Source organism: Zeus faber (assembly GCF_960531495.2).
Source record: "Zeus faber genome assembly, chromosome: 10".
NCBI lineage: Eukaryota > Metazoa > Chordata > Actinopteri > Zeiformes > Zeidae > Zeus > Zeus faber.
In genome coordinates this window covers 25,489,102-25,512,554 of record NC_137199.1, presented here as the reverse complement: position 1 = coordinate 25,512,554, position 23,453 = coordinate 25,489,102, and the positions used below count along the sequence as shown (strand labels likewise).

General features: G+C 44.3%; 3 protein-coding genes across 3 annotated transcripts; 1 reads left to right on the top strand and 2 right to left on the bottom strand.

Annotated features, from left to right (window-relative positions):
* Positions 1-2,798: 2,798 nt before the first annotated feature.
* On the bottom strand, positions 2,799-6,592 carry nkap (NFKB activating protein). Its single transcript, XM_080008006.1, has 8 exons — positions 6,085-6,592; positions 5,915-5,995; positions 4,961-5,025; positions 4,741-4,839; positions 4,607-4,649; positions 4,286-4,516; positions 3,755-3,904; positions 2,799-3,291 (listed from the first exon to the last, which is right to left on the bottom strand). The coding sequence occupies exons 1-8, from the start codon at positions 6,465-6,467 to the stop codon at positions 3,117-3,119; spliced, it is 1,227 nt and encodes a 408-aa protein (XP_079864132.1). The 5' UTR covers positions 6,468-6,592; the 3' UTR covers positions 2,799-3,116.
* Positions 6,593-8,056: 1,464 nt separating this feature from the next.
* Positions 8,057-13,278, top strand: zbtb33 (zinc finger and BTB domain containing 33). Its single transcript, XM_080007731.1, has 2 exons — positions 8,057-8,213; positions 9,357-13,278. The coding sequence occupies exon 2, from the start codon at positions 9,359-9,361 to the stop codon at positions 11,675-11,677; it is 2,319 nt and encodes a 772-aa protein (XP_079863857.1). The 5' UTR covers positions 8,057-8,213; positions 9,357-9,358; the 3' UTR covers positions 11,678-13,278.
* A 1,636-nt stretch (positions 13,279-14,914) lies between these two features.
* On the bottom strand, positions 14,915-21,857 carry tmem255a (transmembrane protein 255A; the record flags this gene model as incomplete). The annotated part of the gene is given in 11 exon segments (XM_080008231.1): positions 14,915-15,313; positions 15,519-15,662; positions 16,131-16,293; positions 16,728-16,799; positions 16,988-17,076; positions 17,231-17,296; positions 17,842-17,931; positions 19,356-19,418; positions 20,381-20,418; positions 20,421-20,582; positions 21,800-21,857. Coding segments are annotated over 11 exon segments (1,089 nt in total). The 3' UTR covers positions 14,915-15,169.
* Positions 21,858-23,453: the final 1,596 nt, after the last annotated feature.

The following is a 23,453-nucleotide window of genomic DNA, read 5'->3' as shown; positions in this document are numbered from 1 at the left end:
GGTTTAAACGCAGCATGGAGCGTGTGCCAAAGCACGATTACGTCATTGTGATGTCGGGAGCCTGGCTCTGACGTCACTGACCGACCGGCTCATACAGCCTCCGTACCGCTGCTTTCATTGAAACAAATACCTTATAACTGTACTCAGTAGACAGCACATTTAAACATTTCATTCGAGCAATACGTGCATGTACGGCAGCACTTTAATAATCGGGAATTTAAATGAAACCATCGCAACGACGCGCTGCAGTACCGTCTTCAGCCGCGCGGGTGTCTGCCATAACTCCCGCTGACCGCGAGGCGTCGCTGTGCGCTCGGTTCTCAACACTCCGAAGCTCCTTGTTTCCGGCACAAACCGGAAGATTTATATTGGTACAAATTCACGAATCAAAATGTACTGATTTTACTACGACTATTTCACAACGCCTTGGAAAATATTTTTTTCCAAGCGATGAAAGGGACATTCAAACAATTGATTAGTCAGTCGTGTTGGTACTATATTACTAAATAAAGTTCTGGGGGGGGGGGGGGGGTCAGCGACCCGGAAGTGAAAGAATGACCGTCAAGCTGTAGCCAGGACGCGCGACATTTTGTGTGGCGGCGTCAATAAATCCGGGCGGTGCGGCTCGTGGGCCGCGATTTAAGTTGACCTTCGCGTCCCTACAACGCAGACGACATGTGGTATGAAATACTACCCAGCTTCGGCATCATGACGGCGTGTCTCATCCTCCCCGGCGTGTTCACGGCACAGATACACAAGCTGACGAACGGGGGGAAGGTACGAGGGGCTGCGGGGCGGCTTGTTGTTGCTAATGGTGTCAAGAGCTCACGTTCAGATGTTGTGTTCGGTTCATTCATCTCCCATTGGCAAAACTGTTCAACCTGTCTTCTCCATATGCTGTATAATGTGTTTTTCCCTCTTTGGCTCCCCCTGTAATATTAGGTGAGAACGCAAGATGTGAAAATATAAACTGATGTACAAGAATATGGACGTAGATTATTGGATATATACACCGGTCAGCCAAAACATTAAAACCACCACTAATAACCACTAATATTGTGTGGGGAAACATCCCCCTCGTGCCTCCAAATCAGCTCTGACCCGTCGAGGCATGGACTCCACCAGACCTCTGAAGGTGTCCTGTGGTGTCTGGCACCAGGACGTTTGCAGCAGATCCTTTGAGTCCTGGAAGTTGCGAGGTGGGGCCCCCCGTGGATCGTGCTTTTTGTTCCAGGGCATCCCACAGATTGGACCCTAACCCCACCCATCCGCATGATGTAGAAGGAAACATGACTCATCAGACCGGGCCACCTTCTCCCATTGCTCCATGGTCCAGCTCTGACGCTCACATGTCCATTGCAGGTGCTTTCAGCGGTGGAAAAGGGTCAGCATGGGCACACTGGTCTGCGGCTACGCAGCAAGCTGTGATGCACTGTGTGTTCTGACACCTTTCTATCATAGCAGCATGAACCTTTTCAGTTGCTACAGTAGCTCTTCTGTAGGATCGGACCGGACGGGCTAGACTTCACATCCCACATGCATCAATGAGCCCTTGAGCTCCCATGACTGCTGGTTCACCGGTTGTCCTTCCTTGGACCACTTTTGGTAGGTACTAACCACTGCATACCGGGAACACCCCACAAGACCTGCTGTTTTGGAGATGCTCTGACCCAGTCATCTAGCCATCACACTGGCCCTTGTCAAGTTCAAGAGATTATTCGTCACATACATATACGTACATAGTCATCAAAGTGGCTCAGATCCTTACGCTTGTCCATTTTTCCTGCTTCCAACACATCAACTTCAAGAACTGACTGTTCACTTCCTGCCTAATATAGCCCACCACTTGACAGGTGCCATTGGAACAAGATGATCAATGTTATTCACTTCACCGGTCAGTGGTTTTAATGTTGTGGCTGATCGGTGTATATTGCTTTGGCTTGGTTCCAGTGTATATTAATAGAATTTTTTTTTTTTTTTAAGTCACGTGATAGAAATGTGGAAGAATAAAAAGTATATATATTGTTAAATGTTATGGGGGTTAATGTATCTAAAATGAAAGATAGTTAAAACATGTAACTAACAGTTTAGTGATGTGACTGCATTATGTTGCTGAAAACGACAACAAGAAAATGCATCAATTATTAGAACAGAAGGTATTTGAGGCAGATGATCCGCTGTAGCGACCCCTAACGGGAGCAGCCGAGTGGAGAAAGATTTAGTGCAACATTTTAACCATTTTGTCAAATTCTTCTGCTCCAAGGAAAAGCGGGTGGCACGAGTTCCCTGGCAGTGGCATCTGATGGAGAGAGACAAGCGGGTTTCTGGAACAGGAACGTATCACCAATCAAAGGTGACTGTTCAGTTATGTGTAAATATGTAATAAGCTTTCCTGCGCGCACCAAATTGTGATGTCTTTGTATTTTTTTTTTTTTTTTTTTACAGGGGCTCGAGAACATCAAATAAGGACTGGCTCACATGAAATGTCACTCAATAAACTTGTACATTAAAACTGTTTAAATCAGTCTTGTGTTTTTGTATATTAAGACGATCTATCCTATTCAGAGTAAAACTTTACCCTTCATACACACCAGAAATTTAGATCAGTCATGGGTATGGTTTGCAGCCAAGTATAGTACAATATACTGCAGTACAGTAGTATGGTATATTATAGATATTGCCTATAAAACCAACCAAGTTGTAAGACATTGCAGTTATGTATTTTCCACTTATGTTCTGAGGTTGTATTCATTTTATAAACCATTTCATAATTCATAGTAGCAGCCAAGATGAAAATGTATAGCTCACTTGAGAATTTATTAACCAAATCAGTTTTAAACAATTTGACTTTACAATAGAGAAAAATGAACGTTAGGCCAACTGCCAATACATCAATAATATTGACAAAAACAAAAGTCCTAGGATAGTAACTGAGACTGACCAGTATGTATTACACATTTCACTACAAATCATTCTACCACCCTGCATGTTATACTAAAACTGGAATACATTGTTTGCTTTTGAAAACAAGCCCAAAAATAAGCATAACTCATTTAATTTAAAAAAAATTAAAAATGCAGCAAAAGTTGTACGTAATAATCACTTTTATATCAGAGTTATTTCTCCTCTTTGCCTTTGGTTTTCCTGTACACCATTTCCCGAAAGCTGGAAAGGATCTTGCTCTCCCTCTTCCGCCTTTCCTCCTGGTTGAAGGACGCCAGGGCTCTCTTTTCGTCCGCACTGTAGATCTGGTTTTCCTTTCTCAAACGCACAGCCTCCATACGTCGGTGTCTGAAGGTTTACACGTATGTTTATCAGAATTACTCAGGCTTAAGGAGGTGCCAGAAGTAATAATTACACATGAAATACTGCTTGACTGCTTCAACTACACTTCTGCAATTACTGTGGAACTTTGGAATTAGCTTGAAGAAAAAATAAAACAAGAGATTTAATATTTGGGGTACTTCAGTTATTGTGGAAATAACCTCTTGATTCTCCCCCAAGAGGGTCAGAAGCTATAACTACTGCTAAGCTATAAATACTGTATATCAAAAATCCAACACATTCATATCATAAAGTAAGTAGTAAATCCAGAATTTAAGAAAGGTGCTTTTTAACAGCCCATTTCAAAGGCAAGTATTAAGAAGTCTTAAATACATCAAATCATCAAAATTTGTGACTTACAATCTCAAAGCCCAATACCACAAGCACCACAGCTTTAACCTTAAGTTGGACCAATTATGTCATTACGTACCTGCTACCACTCATGACGAAGCCAGATTTCTCAAAGTTGGCAATCTCGTCACTAGTCAGCCCGATTTCTCCTCTTCTTGGGATCCGCTTGCCAGCTTTTACATACTCTGCCATAGCAGCACCCTCACCCGGCAGCAGTGCATGGCCAAAACTGTAGAGGGAAAAATATAAGTCCTTGTTAACAAATCAAATTGTGTGCCATTCCAACTGCAAACAACACTCAAAATGAGTGGAGATTGAAAACAATGAATTCTTCTGCATTTATTGTCGCATGAAATACACGCTTTATCCTTCGATTAATACAATAATATAGGGAATTTGCTTTCTCTTTGCAGTTTCTACAAGCTTAAGTGGATTTAGTTAAATCAAGATATCACATTGTGATAAAATTGTCATCTTAATTAATAAGCCATTTTAAGTAGTTTTGACCTAATTGACTTTACATCACATTAATTTCAATGTGACAAACCTCAGCCTCTGTAACATGGGACTTTATACACTACGAAATATTGATAAGCGTAAATATACCCACTCGAGAGGTCTGTCGTCCTGTGACAGATGGGTGAGTGGAGCTTCGGGTCCCACCAGGTGTTCATCCATGCAGGTCTTCTCCACCCACATCACTTCATTCCCATCCTCCTCCTCTTCCTCCTCCTCCTCCTCCAACCTCTCCTCCTCCTCCTCCTCCCCTGAGTGGTTGCTACTGGAGTCGCTGGACTGCTTACGGATCTTCTTGGCCTTCTTCTTCTTGGACTTCTTGGACCTGTCAGGGAAAAAGATGATTTCTCCGCAACCATGATGATGCCTCTTTATGTGAAGAGATAACAATGTGTATTTACACACGTAAGCTTACTTTTTGCTTTTCTTCTTCTTTTTCTTCTTTTTTACTTCTTCCTCTGAAAAATGTGTATTACATGTTACATTACACAAATAACAGTAAAGACTAACAACAAAAAATGTGTGCGATTTACAGGAAAACCTGATCACCGTCAGAATCAGATTCTGAATCGCTGCCTTCAGAGTGTTTCTTGCTTTTCTTCTTTTTAGATTTTTTGGATTTCTTCTTTTTTCTCTTCTTCTTATCTTCTGCAAAGATCAAACAGCAATTGATCTTATTCTCAAATTATACAAAATGCAGCCTTTTACATTTTAGTCAATGTACGGGGTACAGACAGACAGACACAGACAGACAGATAGACAGACATACCTGCCGAGCTGGAATCTGAGCTGCTGTTTTTCACGTCTTCCTCAACTGGTGTGAATTCATCAGAGCTGAGGGAACAACAAACAGTTTCAGACTAGAGTCGGTCTAAAATTAATTAGAAGTAGCAAAATTAAACTGTACCTTAAACTTAATATAATAAAAATAATAATAATAATAAAAATAAATATGGCAACAGGCAGCAATACAATTATTGACATACACTGACATTTTTGAGTTCCCAATGAAACGCAGCATCAGTTTGTGCTGTTGCTCGTCTTTAATTCAGCATTACGCCTAAAATGTGAAATACCGTATACTGCGGTATTTTGGTGGATACCATACCGTGCTGTGAAATTTCATACCGTTACATCGCTACCACGCACGACGCATATGGACGTTCGGAGCCACAACCTGCACATTTATAGCAAATTGGGTGATGATGTCACAGAGCGTCTTACTCCACAAACCCATCTCGTTCCACTACCAGAGACCGGAGTCCCGATGCTAACCACACCTCAACCGTGTCCTTAGTTGCAGCGTAACTTTTAGCCCGAAAAGTGCCTACGGGATGGACCCCTAATAATAACAATTACATTTTTTTTACAAGTACCATACTAAGCAACCCAACGACACTTAAAAGAATAATAATAATAATATTAGCATGTTTGGTTAATTACAGCCATGATCAACATTTTTTCATATCGAGGAACCTCAATCAATACATTAGGACACAGACCCTTAGTCTCTTATTGCTGTGATGATTTAGCCCAAACCTCCATACCAGTCTATACTACAGTAAGGGAGATAACAGTAAAACTATCATCAAACCATCAATGTTCATTCTCTAAAGGTGCCAACCTTTAGAGGACCCGATAGAGCCTCTTGGGGGACTGCATTAGGGGTTAACCAACAAATGTTATGTTTCAATTATTGAGATTTCATTTTTTCCCAACTTACTCGGGTTCCTTGACTCTTGGCGAGTATCCCCAAACTTCAGGTGAGCCCAGTTCCCCGATCCTCTCCCTCTCCTGTAACCGCCTTTGAAACGGACACGGAGACAATATTTGAAAAAAGGTGAAAACAAAAATGAACGTAAATCATTAACATACTTTTAATTTAAAAAGAACCTCGCAATGAAGGCCTCCTGTCTCTGCCGCTGGGCGTCGTCCCGCTGCTGGTCGTAGTAATCATCCTTGAATCCTCCGTATTTAGCTCCGCCGTCCCGTTGCTCGGACCAGTGGCCGTAGCGCTCCCTAGACCGGGATCTAGAGCGGCGGGGGCTCCCGATGCGGATCCGCTTGATGGTCCTCGCCTCGCGGAGCCGATGTTCCCGCTCCTCCCGCTCCCGTTCCCTGTTGCGGGGCTTCGGGAGTTTGGGGCCGAAGTAGTCGGGGGACAAGCTCCGTCCTCCGCTACGGGATCGGCTGCGGGATCGGCTCCGTCTCCTCGGCCTGGGACTCGGTTCCCTGCCGTCGGAACTCCGGTCCGGCGAACGGTTGTAAATCGGCATCGCGGCTCACTTTGACGCGCAAACACGACGGACGGTCGAATATCAAGTGGATCCGGGCGGATTAAACAACACAAGCTCGTTACTCCCTCTCGCCCATGGCGCTCCACTTGTTTTGACCAGGCAGCAGGAAGTCACCCTGTGTCCCACCGCAAATGGAGCCCCCCCGATACCGAACATACCAAAGATAGTTCCGCTTGGTGTCGGCGGTGTATCCTCTAGGAACATGTTTGTAATAAAATAAATATAATAATAATAATAATAATAATAATAATAATAATAATAATAATAATAATAATAATAGACTACACTAATAGATATTTTGATTTTAATCTATCTATCTGACTGTCTGCCTGCCTGCCTGTCTGTCAATCCATCCATCTATCTATCTGACTCTCTGCCTGCCTGCCTGTCTGTCTGTCGATCCATCCATCTATCTATCTGACTGTCTGCCCGCCTGCCTGTCAATCCATCCATCTATCTATCTGACTGTCTGCCTGCCTGTCTGTCAATCCATCCATCCATCTATCTATCTGACTCTCTGCCTGCCTGCCTGTCTGTCTGTCGATCCATCCATCTATCTATCTGACTGTCTGCCCGCCTGCCTGTCAATCCATCCATCTATCTATCTGACTGTCTGCCTCTCTGCCTGTCTGTCAATCCATCCATCTATCTATCTGACTGTCTGCCCGCCTGCCTGTCAATCCATCCATCTATCTATCTGACTGTCTGCCTGCCTGTCTGTCAATCCATCCATCTATCTATCTGACTCTCTGCCTGCCTGCCTGTCTGTCTGTCGATCCATCCATCTATCATCTAACTATCTGACTGTCTGCCTGCCTGTCTGTCAATCCATCCATCTATCTATCTGACTGTCTGCCTGCCTGTCTGTCAATCCATCCATCTATCTATCTGACTGTCTGCCTCTCTGCCTGTCTGTCGATCCATCCATCCATCATCTATCTATCTGACTGTCTGCCTGCCTGCCTGTCTGCCGTTCTATCTAACTATCTTGTGGCACGGTGGCGCAGTGCATTGCACTGCTGCCTCACAGCAAGAAGGTCCGCCTGAGGCGCTGTTGGCACCGTGCTCCGGGCGGGTTATCTCCCAAACAGGAGCCTTTCTGTGTGGAGTTTGCATGTTCTCCCCGTGCTCACATGGGGTTTCCTCCACCTAACATCAGTACGGACCCCCACCAAAAACATGCACACATCATCGTCTGACCAGCGATGGATCCTCGTCACCAGGTCCCCGGGCGCGTCCACGAATGCCGCCCACTGCTCCTGGCTGAGGCCTCATTTCACCGGCCACCATCCAAAGCGTGTGCGTGCGTGTGCTGTGTGACGATTAAAGATTGTTCTGTCTGCCTGTCTGTCTGTCAATCGAACGAATACAACTTTTGACTCTTATTTGGACTCACACAACGGGCCCAGTAACCCCCGCCCAGAGCTGCCGGAAAGGTCCGGTCGATGGCGCTAATGCCCCTCGACGCTGCTTTCCCAACTGCCAGCAAACAGCAAGGAAGAAGAGGAGGAAGCCGACGGACCCACGCAACTGCGCCCCCCCCCCCCTAGCGGCCACTCCAGGCGGCGGCGGCGGCGGCAGCAGCGGCAGCGTCGTCTGTGCTCGGACTCGGAGCTCTTGTTTGCCTCCCGGTTTGATTGTCCGTGTTCCGCTGAGTTGCAGCCGGAGCCGACCCCCTCCCTACCCACCCCCGCTCGGCCTCCGCAGAAAACACACAGCTTGCAGGTGAACCACCTTTCTTTTTTGTTTATTTATTTTTTATTTATTTATTTTTAACGCGCAATCAAACGAAATTCTCCTGGCCGCCGTGCATGTTATGCCGGGGTGGTGGTGGTGGTGGTGGTGGTGGTGGTGTGTGTGTGTGTGTGTGTGTGTGTGTGTGTGTGTGTGTGTGTATATATATATGTATGTTTGTATGTATGTATATATGTATATATGTGTGTGTGTGTGTGTGTGTGTGTGTGTGTGTGTGTGAGGAAGGGGTGGTTCTGAAGGCCGCGCTGTCGGCGCTAGCGCAGATTAGCGCCGTGCACGTACCGGATTAAATCCAGAACGAAGCCACGGTCGCTGTGAAATAAAGGCTGGGCTATAGTCCCAGGTGGTGAGGTGGTCCCGTGCAAGTCCAGAGGTCGGGGGTTGTTGGAGAAACGGTGACGGTCCGGAGTCTTGTTTTTGTTTCCTTGCTAGCTGTTGTCACAGTTAGCATGTTGCTCCGAGCGAGCACACACACACACACACACACACATACACACACACACACACACACACACACACACGCACGCTGTCAGGTTGTGTTCATTTACATGAGTGTATTTCCACTTGAATGACTGTTCAGTGAAGTTCACTTTATTTAGCTTGAACTAGTTACCATTCCCTGCCAGATGTAAGAGGAACTCTCTGAAACGCTGTGTCTTATTGCTCACGGTATTGATTTGAAGATGTATATATTGCTTCTAAAAAGAAAGAATTAACTTTGGACACTTTAGATGTTTGATTTGCAAAGCTCCCACCTCGAGGCCCCTCTAAGGAAAACACACAAACTGAAAACAAAACACGAGCGTCGCCGTGTCTCTCCGTATATGTGTACAATTTAAAACCGAAAAGGCGTTCGATGTGTAGACAACAATGGTTTAGATCGTCAGAAACAAATCACAGAGTTATATATTGTAAAATTGTAATGATTAACAAAAAAAACAAGCATGTTGTGTATATTGCATGTATGTGTTGATTATCGTATTATGTTGATATAAAGAGGGGAAAAAAGTACCCTATGTTACATTGCCTCATGCTTAATATCAGTGTCGTTATTTTTTTTTCCAGATCTTGCAAGGTGTGATTCTGTCCCCGCCCCCTCTTCTCTCACTGCAGGCATGCCGAGCCTAAAATTGATATCTGCAACGGACACCCAGTACTCAGAAGGTGTCCTGAAGTCAATGAATGAACAACGACATCATGGATTATTTTGCGACGTCACCATAATAATACAAGACAAGAAATTCAGAGCTCACAAAACCATTTTGTCGGCTTCCAGCACCTATTTCCACCAGCTCTTCTCGGTTGCCGGCCAAGTAATTGAATTGAACTTTGTCAAAGCTGAAATCTTTGAACAGATTCTTAATTACATTTACAGTTCCAAGATCTTCCGTGTCCGTTCGGACATGCTAGAGGAGCTCATAAGTGCCGGACAGATACTTGGAGTTAACTTCATTGCCAACTTGGGCCAACCGTTGTCCCAAGTAAAAGGCTTACCAGGTCTGTCCAAGGAGACAGGAAGCAAAAGCGATGCCCCCGCAGTGGCCATGCCCATTATCACAGAGTCATTCTCAATATCGGCAGAGGAATTCAACCAGACGTGTAAAAGTGCTGATAATGACGGAGACTCTGATAGTGATGTAATGTTTATATCCGAGACGGATGCCAAGGCCAGATCCAAAAGTGATGTAATTGATTTAGATGCTGCAGACTCAGAATATTCAGTGTCAAAGAAAGTCCAGCCAAGTAACGCTGATGCAACATGCCAAGGAAAAGTCCCTGTAAAAAAGGGAGATCCCAAGCCTTCCGATACAGATAAATCTCCACAGACAATACCAGACCAAAAGCCTATGGAGAGTCAGAGTCAGGGCCAGAGTCAGGGCCAGAGTCAGGGCCAGAGTCAGGGCCAGAGTCAGGGCCAGGGTCAGGGCCAGGGTCAGGGCCAGGGTCAGGGCCAGGGTCAGGGCCAGGGTCAGGGCCAGGGCCACATTCAGAGTCACGGCCACAGTCAGAGTCAGGGCCAGGGCCACGGCCAGAGTCAGGGCCAGGGCCACGGCCAGAATCAGGGCCAGAATCAGGGCCAGGGCCAGAGTCAGGGCCAGAGTCAGGGCCAGAGTCAGGGCCAGAGTCAGGGCCAGAGTCAGGGCCAGGGGCAGGGCCAGGGCCAGAGCCAGGCCCTGAATCAGGGCCAGAATCAGGGTCAGGGCCAGGGTCAGGGCCAGAGTCAGAACCAGAGTCAGAACCAGAGTCAGAACCAGAGTCAGGTCCAGAGTCAGGTCCAGAGTCAGGTCCAGAGCCAGGTCCAGGTCCAGGGCCAGAGCCAGAGCCAGGGTCAGGACCAGAACCAGAGTTCCAATGTTTTTCCCACCCCACCCAAAATCTCTTCAGGAAGCACACCTACAACTCCAGCCACAAAAAGCACTCCAAGCCCCATGTCCATGAGAACCCTGCTGCCCTCTGAAAACAGTGACATCATGGGAGTTCACAAGAAGCAGATTTCTACTTTAGCTCAACAAGGCCAACAAGGAGACTTCAAAATTCGGCTGTTGGATTTGGCGTCCAATGCCGTCGGAGATGTTCCCAAATTGGCAGTAACCGCAAAAAAGACAATAACTCTCGACAAGGCCTTGGAGATCGATTCTATTTCCTCAGGCTGTAAAGTGTATGCCAACATCGGGGAGAACACGTACGATATCGTGCCGGTGAAGGAAGACCCAGAGGAGGGAGGTTCCAAACTCGGTAAATCGAAGAGGTCCTTTATGGCCACGCCGCTGAAACCCTTCGTGAAAGACATTGTTTCGCAGAAGGGCCGGCCCAAGAAGAAGGTGAAGGCGGAGCTGGAGGATCACTACGAGCTCATCATGGACGGGAAGACTTTTTACGTGTGCGTGGTGTGCAAGCGCCCCTACGTGTGTCTGACCAGCCTCCGGCGCCACTTCAACACGCACTCCTGGGAGAAGAAGTACCCGTGTCGCTTTTGCGACAAGGTGTTCGCCCTGGCCGAGTACAGAACTAAGCACGAGACGTACCACACGGGCGAGAGGCGCTACCAGTGCCTGATGTGCAACGAGATGTTCATGAACTACCAGGTGCTCTCCACCCACTGCAAGCAGGCTCACAACGAGGACCCCAGCGGGAAGAAGGAGAAGGACGACGCCTCCAACACCGTGTACCGCCTGCTCCCGTGTAAGTCCCCCCAGATGCAGACGTCGCCGTGGCCCGCCGACGAGGGGGGGATCCCCGTCATCACCGAGGACGGGACGGTGCAGCACATCACCCCCGCCGGCGGACCCATCCACTCCTCTCAGAGCAAACTGCTCAACTGGGATGATATATTCGTCGAGCCCACGGCGCACACCGTGCCCGTGTCCGCCACGAGCTCCTCTTCCCCGTCGGGCAACCCCGAATTTGACTTTGTCATACCGGAGACCTACTGAGGTGGAGGGCTCGCCAGTCCATCCTCTGATCTGTGCCTTTTACTGTGGCTTCTTCCCTCGTTTTCTCCAATCATGTTTCTCGGGTCCATGTTGACAATGCTGTGCTTCTTAAAACGCCTCCTGTTTAGTTACTCTTGCTTTAAAACTGGCTTCAGGCTTGCTCTTACTCTTACATTAAGTGTGTAATTTATATATGAATTAAACGTTATTACTAATAAGGTGTGAGACATTACGAAGACACAAAATACTTAAATTAGGACAAATGGGTAAGGTCAGGTTGAGTCTCAGAGGGCTTCACAGGTCCACATTCAAGGACAGTTTGACTGCACTTTCTAAGCCCTAAAACAGGTGAGAAATATACTCCCCGAACCAGGGGTTGTATTAAAAAATGTAGATAGTCGATGGAATAATTAAACAGGCAAACATGGTGAGTAAGAAATGCATCAAACGAAAAGCAGTTTATAAAAATGTATTTTATTCATTGACAGCAGTCATCAGCCAGAACCACGGAGGCAGTCGATCAGTCCTGTTGCCTTTTAGTCTTAATTCTAGATTCAAGGATCGAGGGGACACTGGCGGCATCTCAAAAGCTTTGCTCTGGCTCCAAGTAAAATATTCACCCGGGATTTTCAGAAATTATTTTTCTATACTGTTGCAAAGGTTGTCGAGTATTGCTGTAAAGTTTAAAATGTTTTTTATAGATAGGGTTAACTTAAAAAAAAAAAAAAATGAAGAAAGAAATAAGATCAGTGTTGAAACGTCTGTGAGACCAGCTGTTATTTTTCTAGCTGATCCAAGCGGTTGCGTTTTGATTTTAAACGGATAGGTCACGTACAATACGTGCTTCTCATTTAAGGAAACGTGCGCCTTCCATCAGTGATTAATCAAAAAGAAGGTCTTTCTCTGTGGTTTGGATGACTGCTGAGCAATTCTTGATTGTTCTTTAAAATCCTGTGAAGATTGATAAAAGGAAAAAAAAAAAAAGTAAACTGTCCGTGGGATATTCATGTCATGTCCTCTAGAAGGGAAAAAAAAAATGCTCAATAATGGTTTGAGTAGTTGCACAAATCTTTTAATGTCCGTTCAACGTAATTGTACTTTACTTTTATCACGACTGCCCTTTATTCTTTATTTTGTCTTTCCATATGCTGGCCATATTATTTCTTTAAAGTCAAAATAATGTCAATGCCAAAAGTTGCCTGCTAGTAACTGTAGGATTGTCACATCTTTTGTTTTTTTGTTTCCAGTTGGTGTGTAATAAGCAGAGACAAATTCTAGTCTGTAAACATAGCACTTAGTGCAGAATCATGCAGTAAAAGACTATTTTGTAATAATTATTTTCCCGTTCTGTTTCTGTTGTGTCAGGTTTAGTCAGTGGGATTTTGGATTTGTTCTGAATAACGTGTCATTCTCTACTACTTCATGTCATTCAATTAAAACACTGCAGGTTTAGTTTTTGTAATAAACTAACTGTAGTGTATTGTGTGTGTGTGTATATATACATTTATGTGCTCAAGGCCTTCCTTTTTTTTTTACTTTAACTTCAATCTTTCCTTTTCAAACTTATTTATAAGGTCTTTTGTGCTAGACGGTATTAAATAAACCCATAAAACGTTTAATTCCTTTGTTGTTCGTATGTCTTTGAGCATTGATTACATTAATTAATCCCACTGCATTGTCTGAGAGCTTTTTTAAATCAGAACTGTTACTCATAGCTGAGCCTGGAGAGCTTCAACTTTTATGGCTGTAGTTTGTTTTACATCACGTTAAGGAAGTCAGAAATCCTGTCTTGACTCTTCTACCAAGAGAGTGATACATGGTCCGTCTGACTACTGGACGACCCGCTCTACCCCCTGAGCCACAGTCGGCCCCAATAATGATATAAATTAAAATAAAAACCTTATTCCTATTTAAGGCTTTGCCGAAGAGGTACATCCATTACTGACACGTGCTAATTGAAGGTTGCTTTGGATTAAACCGTCAGCTAAATGATGTAATATAATCTTTAAGCAAAGGGTTAAAGGAACTCCATTCTCCAGTAGTTCTTCTCCATCTCGTTCATCATGTTTTTATTCAGAAAAAGAAACATTACATGAAAACTTTTTTATTCATTTCATGGCAAGAGAACATAAAAAAACAACACTTCACCAGACCCTGAGAAAGTGCTCTTCAAATAATAAAAAGCAGTGATTAAAGCTTAAAAAAATAAAACCCGACATCCCCTTGACTACAAATTTGGCTTTAAAGTCTCTTCGGGGAAATGATTTTGTGTTGCGGAATCGTCTCTCTGAAAGGGCAGCGAAATCAGCAGCTTGTTTCCAAGGTTCTTCCAAGGACTACCTTTGCAAGTGGGTTTTTATGGCAAAGTCTAAACAAACTTGAGTTCTTAGTTGTAGTATACGTAACATCCAGATAAGTGACAGTATAGTCTCATCAACTCCCTTTTGCCATTCTGTAAATTTAGTAACAATGAAATGAAGTTAGTGTAAGAAGTGCAATAACTATAACGCTGTCAAACAGGGGATTAACACTCATTGATCACTTACTAAACACTTAAACAGTATGTGAGGCCAACTTGATTATTAGATACTGTGCTTTAAATAGAAATTGTACATGACAGTGTAGAATAAGATTTTGAAGTGATGTAATATTTCTATTACAGTGAATTGCACTATTAACCTTTCTAAATGACCTACACAGGCCTTACATTCTGTACAGATTTCAGATTTGCAGCTGCTCTTATTGAGATTCATAAAGCACACAAGCAACTACTGCAGCTAACATGGTGTGAACATCATGCCTCCGAAATGAACATGGATGGCGACACGTCGAACCCGTCCTCTCTAGTCAGTCCACTGGAAGAAAAGCAATGGGAACATTGCTAAAAACCATCGCGCTTAACACTCCAGACAGGCTGCGTTAATACTCTAAACTGTGGCAAACATTGAACACTAGCTTGAATAAAACACTGGACGTAACTTCCATACGGCGCTCCAGGTGACAGTGTGGCCTTGCGCTCAGAGTCATTTTGGATTAAGGCAGATGTGTAAACAATTCTGGCGTCTAAGAGGTCCTTTGTTTCTGGACACACACACACGCACACACACACACACACACACACACACACACACACACACGCACACATACACACACACACACACACGGGGGCGCGGTGCGGTGCAGAAAGCGAGTGGTTGCTCGGCGACTGTTAGGTCGGGGAGAACTGGTGAATGTTGGGAAGGTTGGGATACCCGGTGGTATGAATGTGTCTTCACAGCCAAACCCCTTGAAACGCTGGTCCAAGCCACAGCCACCCGTGACTCCTTCCTCCACTTCTCCTTTTCTTTCCTTTCGCCTGACGTTGCCGCCGTAGGCGACGGCATGAACTCATCCTGGTTGTTCAGGTTCGAAGCAAAACGTGTAAAAGTCCCTAATGTTGGAAAAAAAACTAAACGGTTTTGGGGTACCCTTTGTGCTCACCCAGCCTCCGCCTCAGGGGCTGTAGGGCGGGGGCTTTTCGTCTGGTGGGTAGTACGGAGGGGAGTAACGTGGAGGGATCATGCTGGGCCACATGTGACTGGCCCCAGACTGGGATTCATCGGACAGAACTGAGGAGTCAGGGAACATGCTGGAACCCTGGGAAAAGGAAAGATAAATAGATAAAAACGATTCCAATGCACAGCCCTTCGGACTGGAACTGTTAGTTTCATGTAAACCGATATTGATACTGCAACAAAAAGACGATTCAGCTTTTTTAAATGTAGAGAAAAGCCAACTTTGTCATACAGTACTTGCTTGAAAAAAAAGATTCAAAACACAAAACTGAGATGCTGCTCCTGACCTGCAAGTCGTAGGCAGTGTAGGGCGGCAGGCAGGGGGCAGTGCTGTAGTAGGAGTTGATGGAGGTGCTCGGCGCTGGAGGCTCCGGGGCGGCGGGGGCCGCCACCGCCTCCGGTTCACATGAGTCTGAGGCAGGAGAGGGCGTCTGGCAAAGAACAAATTAAATTAAATATAATTACTCTGTTTTTGTTTTTTTATTCCCCAGGTACAACTGAACATCCAAGGAATTGCACTTGGTTTGGAAGTGATGTGTTTTGACAATCTTTGTGATTATTAAAGCAGGATTCCACACATTTTTAACATCCAGCTGATGTACCCTTTGGCCACGCCCCCTAAAGAGCATCAGTGAGATGAATGGAGAATCTTAATGTCATGAATTCCATTCAAAACAGCGTGGCTTGAAGATGGAATTCACACTTCTTTGAGCTTTTCTAGGCAAATGAGCTACTGTATAACAGATGATATATTCATACGCCTTCATAAACCCCCAGGTTTACTCTCGTAGCCAAGGGGGTATAATTTTGGCCATGGGTGGTATTCCCCTTTAAAATACCATGTCAGTGTGGTTTAATCCAAAGCAATGCCCCTTCTGTTTGCTGGGCCACTGTCCTACCATGTCCTTGAAGCCTCCCAGCACTGCGGCAGTGATGATGCCCAGGAAAAGAGCCACAATGTTGAGGATGGTGGCCGACCACAACAGGTGGTAGAGGTGCACCACGTCCTGGCAGCTCCTCACGTCAGTGTATTCGTGATAGCCCCCGATGACCTCCACGCGGCTAGCCCAGTGGGCGGAAGGAGAGGCAGGAGGGTATAAAACGCGTTGTAAATGGGAACAGTCATATTGTTGTCTCTACTCTATTCTATCATTTGTTGTCAGGTACCTACACTACACGTGGCAACGAACACAGAACATTGTAGTCATGGAAACAGAGAGACATGACAATGTCTTGAAATATAGAATAAACACATGTGGTACCGGGTGATTAACCTCTGAGGGTTTCAATCCAAATGGAGCGGAGAAACCATGAATGGAGAGTGGAATGGGGACCGTGTTTTCCAGGACATGCAGGAGAGACACCACACACAGCCACCGCAACAGCATGTGGCGACCAGGCAAACTCTAGAGGAACCACTAAGAAGTCATTCAGCAACTACAACACGGGTGGACCATCAAGAAACCAGCGCAGGGCGCGTTAAAGAAGAGACCTACTTCCAAATCATGGATGATTTCCTAAACTTTTTCAAAACATCTTTATTCTGTTGCCCCATAAGAGGATGTTCTCTGAAACATAGGTACAAAGGGGAAAAAAAGATTCCGTTTCCATCACCATTGACCTCACAACTATTGAGATTAATGCATCTAGTATATTATACAGCATGTGTGAGTGTGCTTGTTAGACATTTCATGGGCAGATCTGCAGGCCGGCGCATGTGCTCGTGCGGGTGCGCCTGGCCGCCCGCAGCACTTACTTCCCACAGTTGTAGAGCTCGCAGCAGTAGCAGGTGTTGCTCTTCACACGCAGGTTGCAGGACATGCGCGACGACGTCAGACAGGGAACCTGCGTGCACAACACAAGTTTACATCCCTCTGGGTCGGGGACGCAGTCACACCGGCCGCAACGCACGTTTGCCAGCCGGGACATAGTGGGTTTTTTTTTTTTCTTGTTTTGTTTTGTTTTGGTGAAATTGAACGGCTACATGAGTGCCATTTACGTCGCGTTCCGTTGCGGTTTCACTGGAGAGGTAGCCGCAGCGGCCGGCGTACAGAGGCCTGAGGTCCTGCAATGAGGCAATCAGAACGTTTCGGGATGAGTGTAAAAAAAAAAAGAAAAGAAAAACAAAGCTTTGCAAAACACGTTCAACCACAACGCAAAGTGGTCGTCTCTTGGCTTTTGTTTGCAAAAGATATATATGAGGCAGAGAAAAAAAAACCTCTTAGGGTCCTAGAACCGTGTCTGGTTGACAATAAAAATATTTAAATCATTGTAATTCATTTCACAAAATGAATAGTGCAGTAACCCACAATGCATCGATCGTTTTAACAGTGAGCAGATGCATTTTGGATTGAATAAACTTTGCTGTGGAAAGCATGAGCGTCGTAAGTGTTGTTTTGATTTAATGTGACCCAATAACATTTCCAACCACAGCAGCCATTTCAATGCACGAAAGACAAAAATTACATTTTATCTTCCACTATGTGATTGTATTTTAACGTGCCATTCCCCTATGATGTTGTTTATTCGTCCGTTACACAACTGTGACCGTCAGGACTGTGCACAGTGTATTCAGTGACTTGATCGACCCTCATACGTTACGGCGCTTACAATGTGCCTTGCGGCGAAAACTCCATCAACGATGGCGCAGCAGAAGGCGGCGACCACCCCGAAGCTGATAAACACGATGGAGGCCACGAGCTGTGAAACAGAGACAAAGTGAGGAGGGAAGCACCGCGAGGAAAAGCATTAGCCTCATCGCTCTTCCTCTCCCGATTGGTTTGCTATTACTTTAGAAAGTATCAATACAGATTGAGATGTATGTAATTAATTTCTAATGGATTCCCTTCCTACATGCGGTCAAACCGTTTACTCTGGCCGGTGATGTGTAATTAAGACCACCACACTGACCGTTGCATACACTTGTTATTCCGGTGTGTCGTCGCACGTGTGCTTGAGGCGACTTGTGTGAATACCCCCCTCCCACCCGAGGAGGAAAGGAGGGAGGAGATGGAAGACGGGGGAGTGGTAAACGACAACAATGATGGGGGAGATTTGGCCGTCCGGTAATGTCGCCACCCAGTGGCGCCCCGGGGGGCGCCGCGGCGCCTGGCACCTTACGGGAACGGTGGGGGCCAAGCCGTTCCTCCTTTCTTCCGTTCCCCCCATTCTTCTCCTCCTTCCCTTCCACGTGTCAAGTGTTTAATTACACGTCACCCCACCCCGTCGCCCCAGTCCGCAGGGGGAGCACTGAGCGTCTGGGCAGCCTGGAGAGCTCAGGCCTCTGCCAAGATGTCGCACATACTTTATGAACACAGTCGGCAGGAAGAAAAAACGCCAATGCCGCTCGCATGCGATTCCTTTGCTTACGAGTTGCAAAGTTTAACCAGAAGAGCTTGATTTGTCAAAGATCCGTCTTTGCCATAGAGCTTTTTTGTTCTTTTTTGGTAAAATTCTCAAACTGAAGTTATGTAAATCAACACATTACAAAATATTTATGTGGTATATTTGCACCATTTCTAGAAGACAATACTCATTGAAACTATTAACAAATGTTTTGCCAAACCAAAAAAAAAAAAGCATGCCTCTATACACTGAGAAAGTATTATATTACACTGCAACTCATATAGCTATACAGTTTATGGCATTATTGTATTCTAGGTGTAATTAAAAAAAAATGGCACCACTAAAAAAGTCACACATTTCCGGTAGTAAAAAATTAAATCAATTAATTCTTGGTCAGTTATTTTAGTCACTGGCTGGAATCCGTGGGTTAACAGGTTCGCTGAGGGGCGCTTGGCCCACATGCAGAGCGTTCTGCGTATCGGGGTATCATCCCACACATTCATCCTTCACTTGAGCAACGGCAGAGCTCCCTCATCTGCAGCTCCTTCCTCAACATTCCAGCTTGGACATTTGTCCTGCTCCGCTTACAGATGGCTATTTCTGGCCGCATCTTACATTGGACCCCCAGAATACTTGCTCTAAAATACAGTATACAATCCAAACTCACAGGGCCGAGTGCCACCGGGACAGAAGCGGGACTTAACGGTGGAGGTCCTTTGTCCCGTACAGACTCGCCGCCGAAAAATGACCTTAAGCTCAGTTGTGACGAATGCTCTTACCATCTGCCGCTTGTTCTCAATCAAATGGGCTCCGATGATTCCCAGGAAAGAGCCAAAGCCCAACTGAAATAAAAAGGAAACCACAGTTCAATTGTTTGTCTAATTGGACTAATGAGACTGAATTTGGTAGCGATTGAATAGGAAAGCTATTGCTTCCGTTCTATGACTTTTATATTCATTTAAGGTGGTATTTTAGTTTATTACAAACATTAGGATGAACTGTACTTTATCACCAGCGACAAAACAAACATTTATATAAAAAGGCTCTTTAAAAAACACATACTTTTCTTTACAACTGGCCTTTATAGTTTTATAACATGCTGCTGTTCAAATTGTGGCCAATTTTGGATTTTCATATTACTGTAGTTCTTTTATTCTGTGCTTGCTCCAATTTAATGTTACTAGTATTTCCTTTTTTTTTTTTTTTTTCTTGTAGTTTACATTGTTTGTCTGTAAATTTTACAATTTAACTTTCTTTAAATTGTCTTTCTCAATGAGACTCTCTTGGTTAATAATCATTGCTTTTGTTTATTATTATTATTATTATTATTATTATTACTATTATTATTTTATTTTTTTTACTGTTGTTGTTGTTAGTATTATTATTATTAGTATATTTATTATTTGTATAGTTATCACAAATTGTTTGAAAATTGTAGTAAAGTAAATGTACTTTGTTTGCTTATACTTTTTCTTCATTTAAAATGTAATGTATTTAATCTTTACATCTTCTGTACAAGCCACCTGATGCTATGTATTACTGGGCTGTGAATCTTTAAAGATATTCCTTAGAATTGTGCTGATCCAGTAGCACTATAGCATCATCCAGCAGGAAAGCTAGAGGATGAGGATTGTGAATAAAACTAATTATTGGACCCCAAGCACTCGCCCTACTCAGCCTCTAATGACAGAAATGTTGAATAATGAATGTGAAGAAACTTCTCCCCTCTCGGGCGCTGGCTAATTGGGTTTAACGGAGTCAAGGAGCGGGAAGAGCAGACACTGAAAACACTTTGTTCCCTCACGTTTCGTTCCTTACGGATATTGGCGTGACGCGAGTCTATTGTGTGGGGTGTCCACTCACTATGACCCCCGGGTAGTAGCCCCCCACTGTGATGTTCTGGGTCCTGGTGGTTGCTGCCAGGCCAAAGATGAGAATAAGCACAGACACAATCAACAGCATCACCGTCACCATGATGGATTTCCTTTTCCTCCTCTTGAAAGAACCTGAAAGAGGACAGGGGATCAGTTTGGAGATGCAGTGCTCAGGGTAAATCCTACATGTAATTCTGTTAAGGGGCTTCCACTAAAAGCCTTCCCCTCTGCCATTGATTTGGTTCGGTGGTTACAGAAGCTCTTGATGTGCAGTGTCACTCAGTGTCCGAGCCTGATAAGAAGCCAGGAGCCTCAGGGAGATAAGAGGAAAAATCTAACTAATAATTGTACAACTTCGTACGACAACCTGGCTGCGGTCGGATTTAATCACAAACATTTCAGCCGGGATGGATTAGGATGGATTATGTCACCGATTAAATCATGAGGAAGTTCAAACCTGACGCCCTGATGTTGAGTATCTCCAGTTTAATTACAGTTTGGTTGATCTTGTTATTCTGGTATGGCCACTTCAGGGTCTTTGAGAACTTGATTCATGCAAAATAGCAAGGAAATACCACAAGAACTAAACTTTTAAGTAAATAAATAAAGGTATTTTTGTATTCATAGACTATAGCTTACCATGCATATAACAAATCATCTTCTCTAACATGGAAAATGTTTCTGTTATATAAGCCCAAAGTCATAAATATTTAAAGGCTCTGCTGTAGGCACTGATGAAAAATCGAATTTAAAACTTTCTTCTTCCCAATAATTTTAGCGAAATATTTTTTTCTACGAATTAAGTCTATGACTTTAAGTCATTTTTTTTTCAATAATTATATTAATTAATATTTTCTATAATTACATGTGTATTAATTAGGTGTATTCATTTCGCATTTCATTTTTGTTTTAAATCATTCTATACGAATGAATCTACGATTCTAATTATATGAATCTAATTCAATCTAAAGATTGAACTCATTTTATTTTGGAAGACAGGGAACCAGGTAGGGACAAAAGCGCCAATGCCAGCATGCAAACAGTCTCGCTGTTGATGGAGATGAGGCAAAAACAATAATATCTCATCTTCCCTCACTTGTAGTACAAACATAATTACGTTTTTTTGCCCCTTTACGACGAAATGGATGTTTTGGTGTATTTTCTCACCCGACCGTCGGCCTTGGTTCCGTTATTTTAGCCGAATGGCAGCCGGGTGGCGGAAGCCGGAATGAACCACACATACGAACAAGTTCCACTTCCAATACTGTACAACCTCGACCCACTCCCCGTAGGAGGCTTGTTACTATTTGGCCAAATTGCTGCGGTCACCGTTGACCTTGCGCACCTACCCATGGTGGTACCGGAGACGGTGGTTCCAGCGGCTGGCTGGCTCTGCACAGGGGGCATGATCGGAGGGAAATTAAAGAAAAAAAAAAAAAGAAAAAAAAAAACAACCAAAAAAACAAAACAAAAAAAAATAAATTAAAAAAAAAAATCAAACCAATTATGATTCGAGGTTGAAAATGAAACACTTGACAAGGGGCGCGACGGATTGCTGGCAGCTGGGAGGCGGGGTGCACGGGATGGCTGGCAGTGGCATCCTCCGATGGCCGGCGTCCCGCGGCGCTGCGGCGCCTCTCGCCTCCGACTTCGCGTCTATCGATCCCGGGAGCGGGGCTGGCGGATCTGCGCATGCACAGTGCGCCGGAGGTGCAAACGACATTGCGTGTGGTCAGGGTGTCCGTGCATGGTTGTTGTTGTTGTTTTTTTTTTACCAGCGAACGCGGCTACTCGTGCTGTACGGTAATAATAATTATGATTTAATAAAAAATATGAATAACACCAATGACGACGATGATGACGATGATAGTAATAATAATAATAATAATAATAATAAAAATAATAATAATAATAATAATAAATAACAAAAACAAAAAACAACAATAACAGTGATAATAAAATAATAATAATAATAATGATGATGCCCGTTTCACACTGAAAGCCGACGAGCGACGTGAACCAACCGGAAGCCGCGGCGCGCTGGGCCCGGGCTCCCTCCCGGAAGTGCTCGGACGCTCCAGCGCACCTGACAAGTTTGGGTCCGACAGTATCACCGGAAGTGACGGCTGTCGTTCGCCCGGGTCGACTGGAGAGTGGGAGGAGCGCGGGCTGACCGGGAGGGAAGCGACTGGCCCTTGTATGTCAGGGGGCAACGCAATCCCCAAACGTATCCCTGGACTTATTAATAAATACTTCTCGTATACTTCCATTAAGTCCATGAATGTATACTGTCACCGAGTCATTCAGCGATTATAATAAATAAAGCTGCAGGCGGCAATACACGGGGCCAGGGTAGCTGGACCTTTGTCAACGTTCCACGGAGGAGTGCGCTTTGGCCCTCTGTTCCGGTGTGTTTTGTGACTGCAGGAGTTCATTTGTTCCGGCCTGGTGGCTGTGGATGGGTTTCCTACACTGCAACTCGCGGCGGTGATCATTTGGAAGTAGCGCTGCGTGATTATGGCTGAAATGATAATCACGATTATTTTTGTCAATAATGTGAGCACGATTATTTATGACGATTATAAATCAATTCAAGATTCAAGATTCAAGATTTTTTATTTGTCACATACATATACATACTTTCATACATATATGCTGTGAAATGTAATGCAACGCACCCGGTGATAGCACACTATGTCCTAGGAAAAAAAATGTCTTTCTAATAGACCGACTAACTGACTCCTAAAACGTAATACAGTAAGTTGAATACTTATAGAATAAAATAAAAATATATAGAATAAAATAAAATAAAATACAATAAAAATAAAATGAAATAAAATGGAATAGATAGAGGGAATATGCTTTTGTATATACAGATATGTGCATTAAAGTGGCATGTGAATTAAAGTGGCATGTGAATGTGAATAAAGTGAGGTAGTGTTTTGGGGAACATAACTATTTTATGGCACTTTGTGAATTAACAGAAAACTGCATTCACAATAA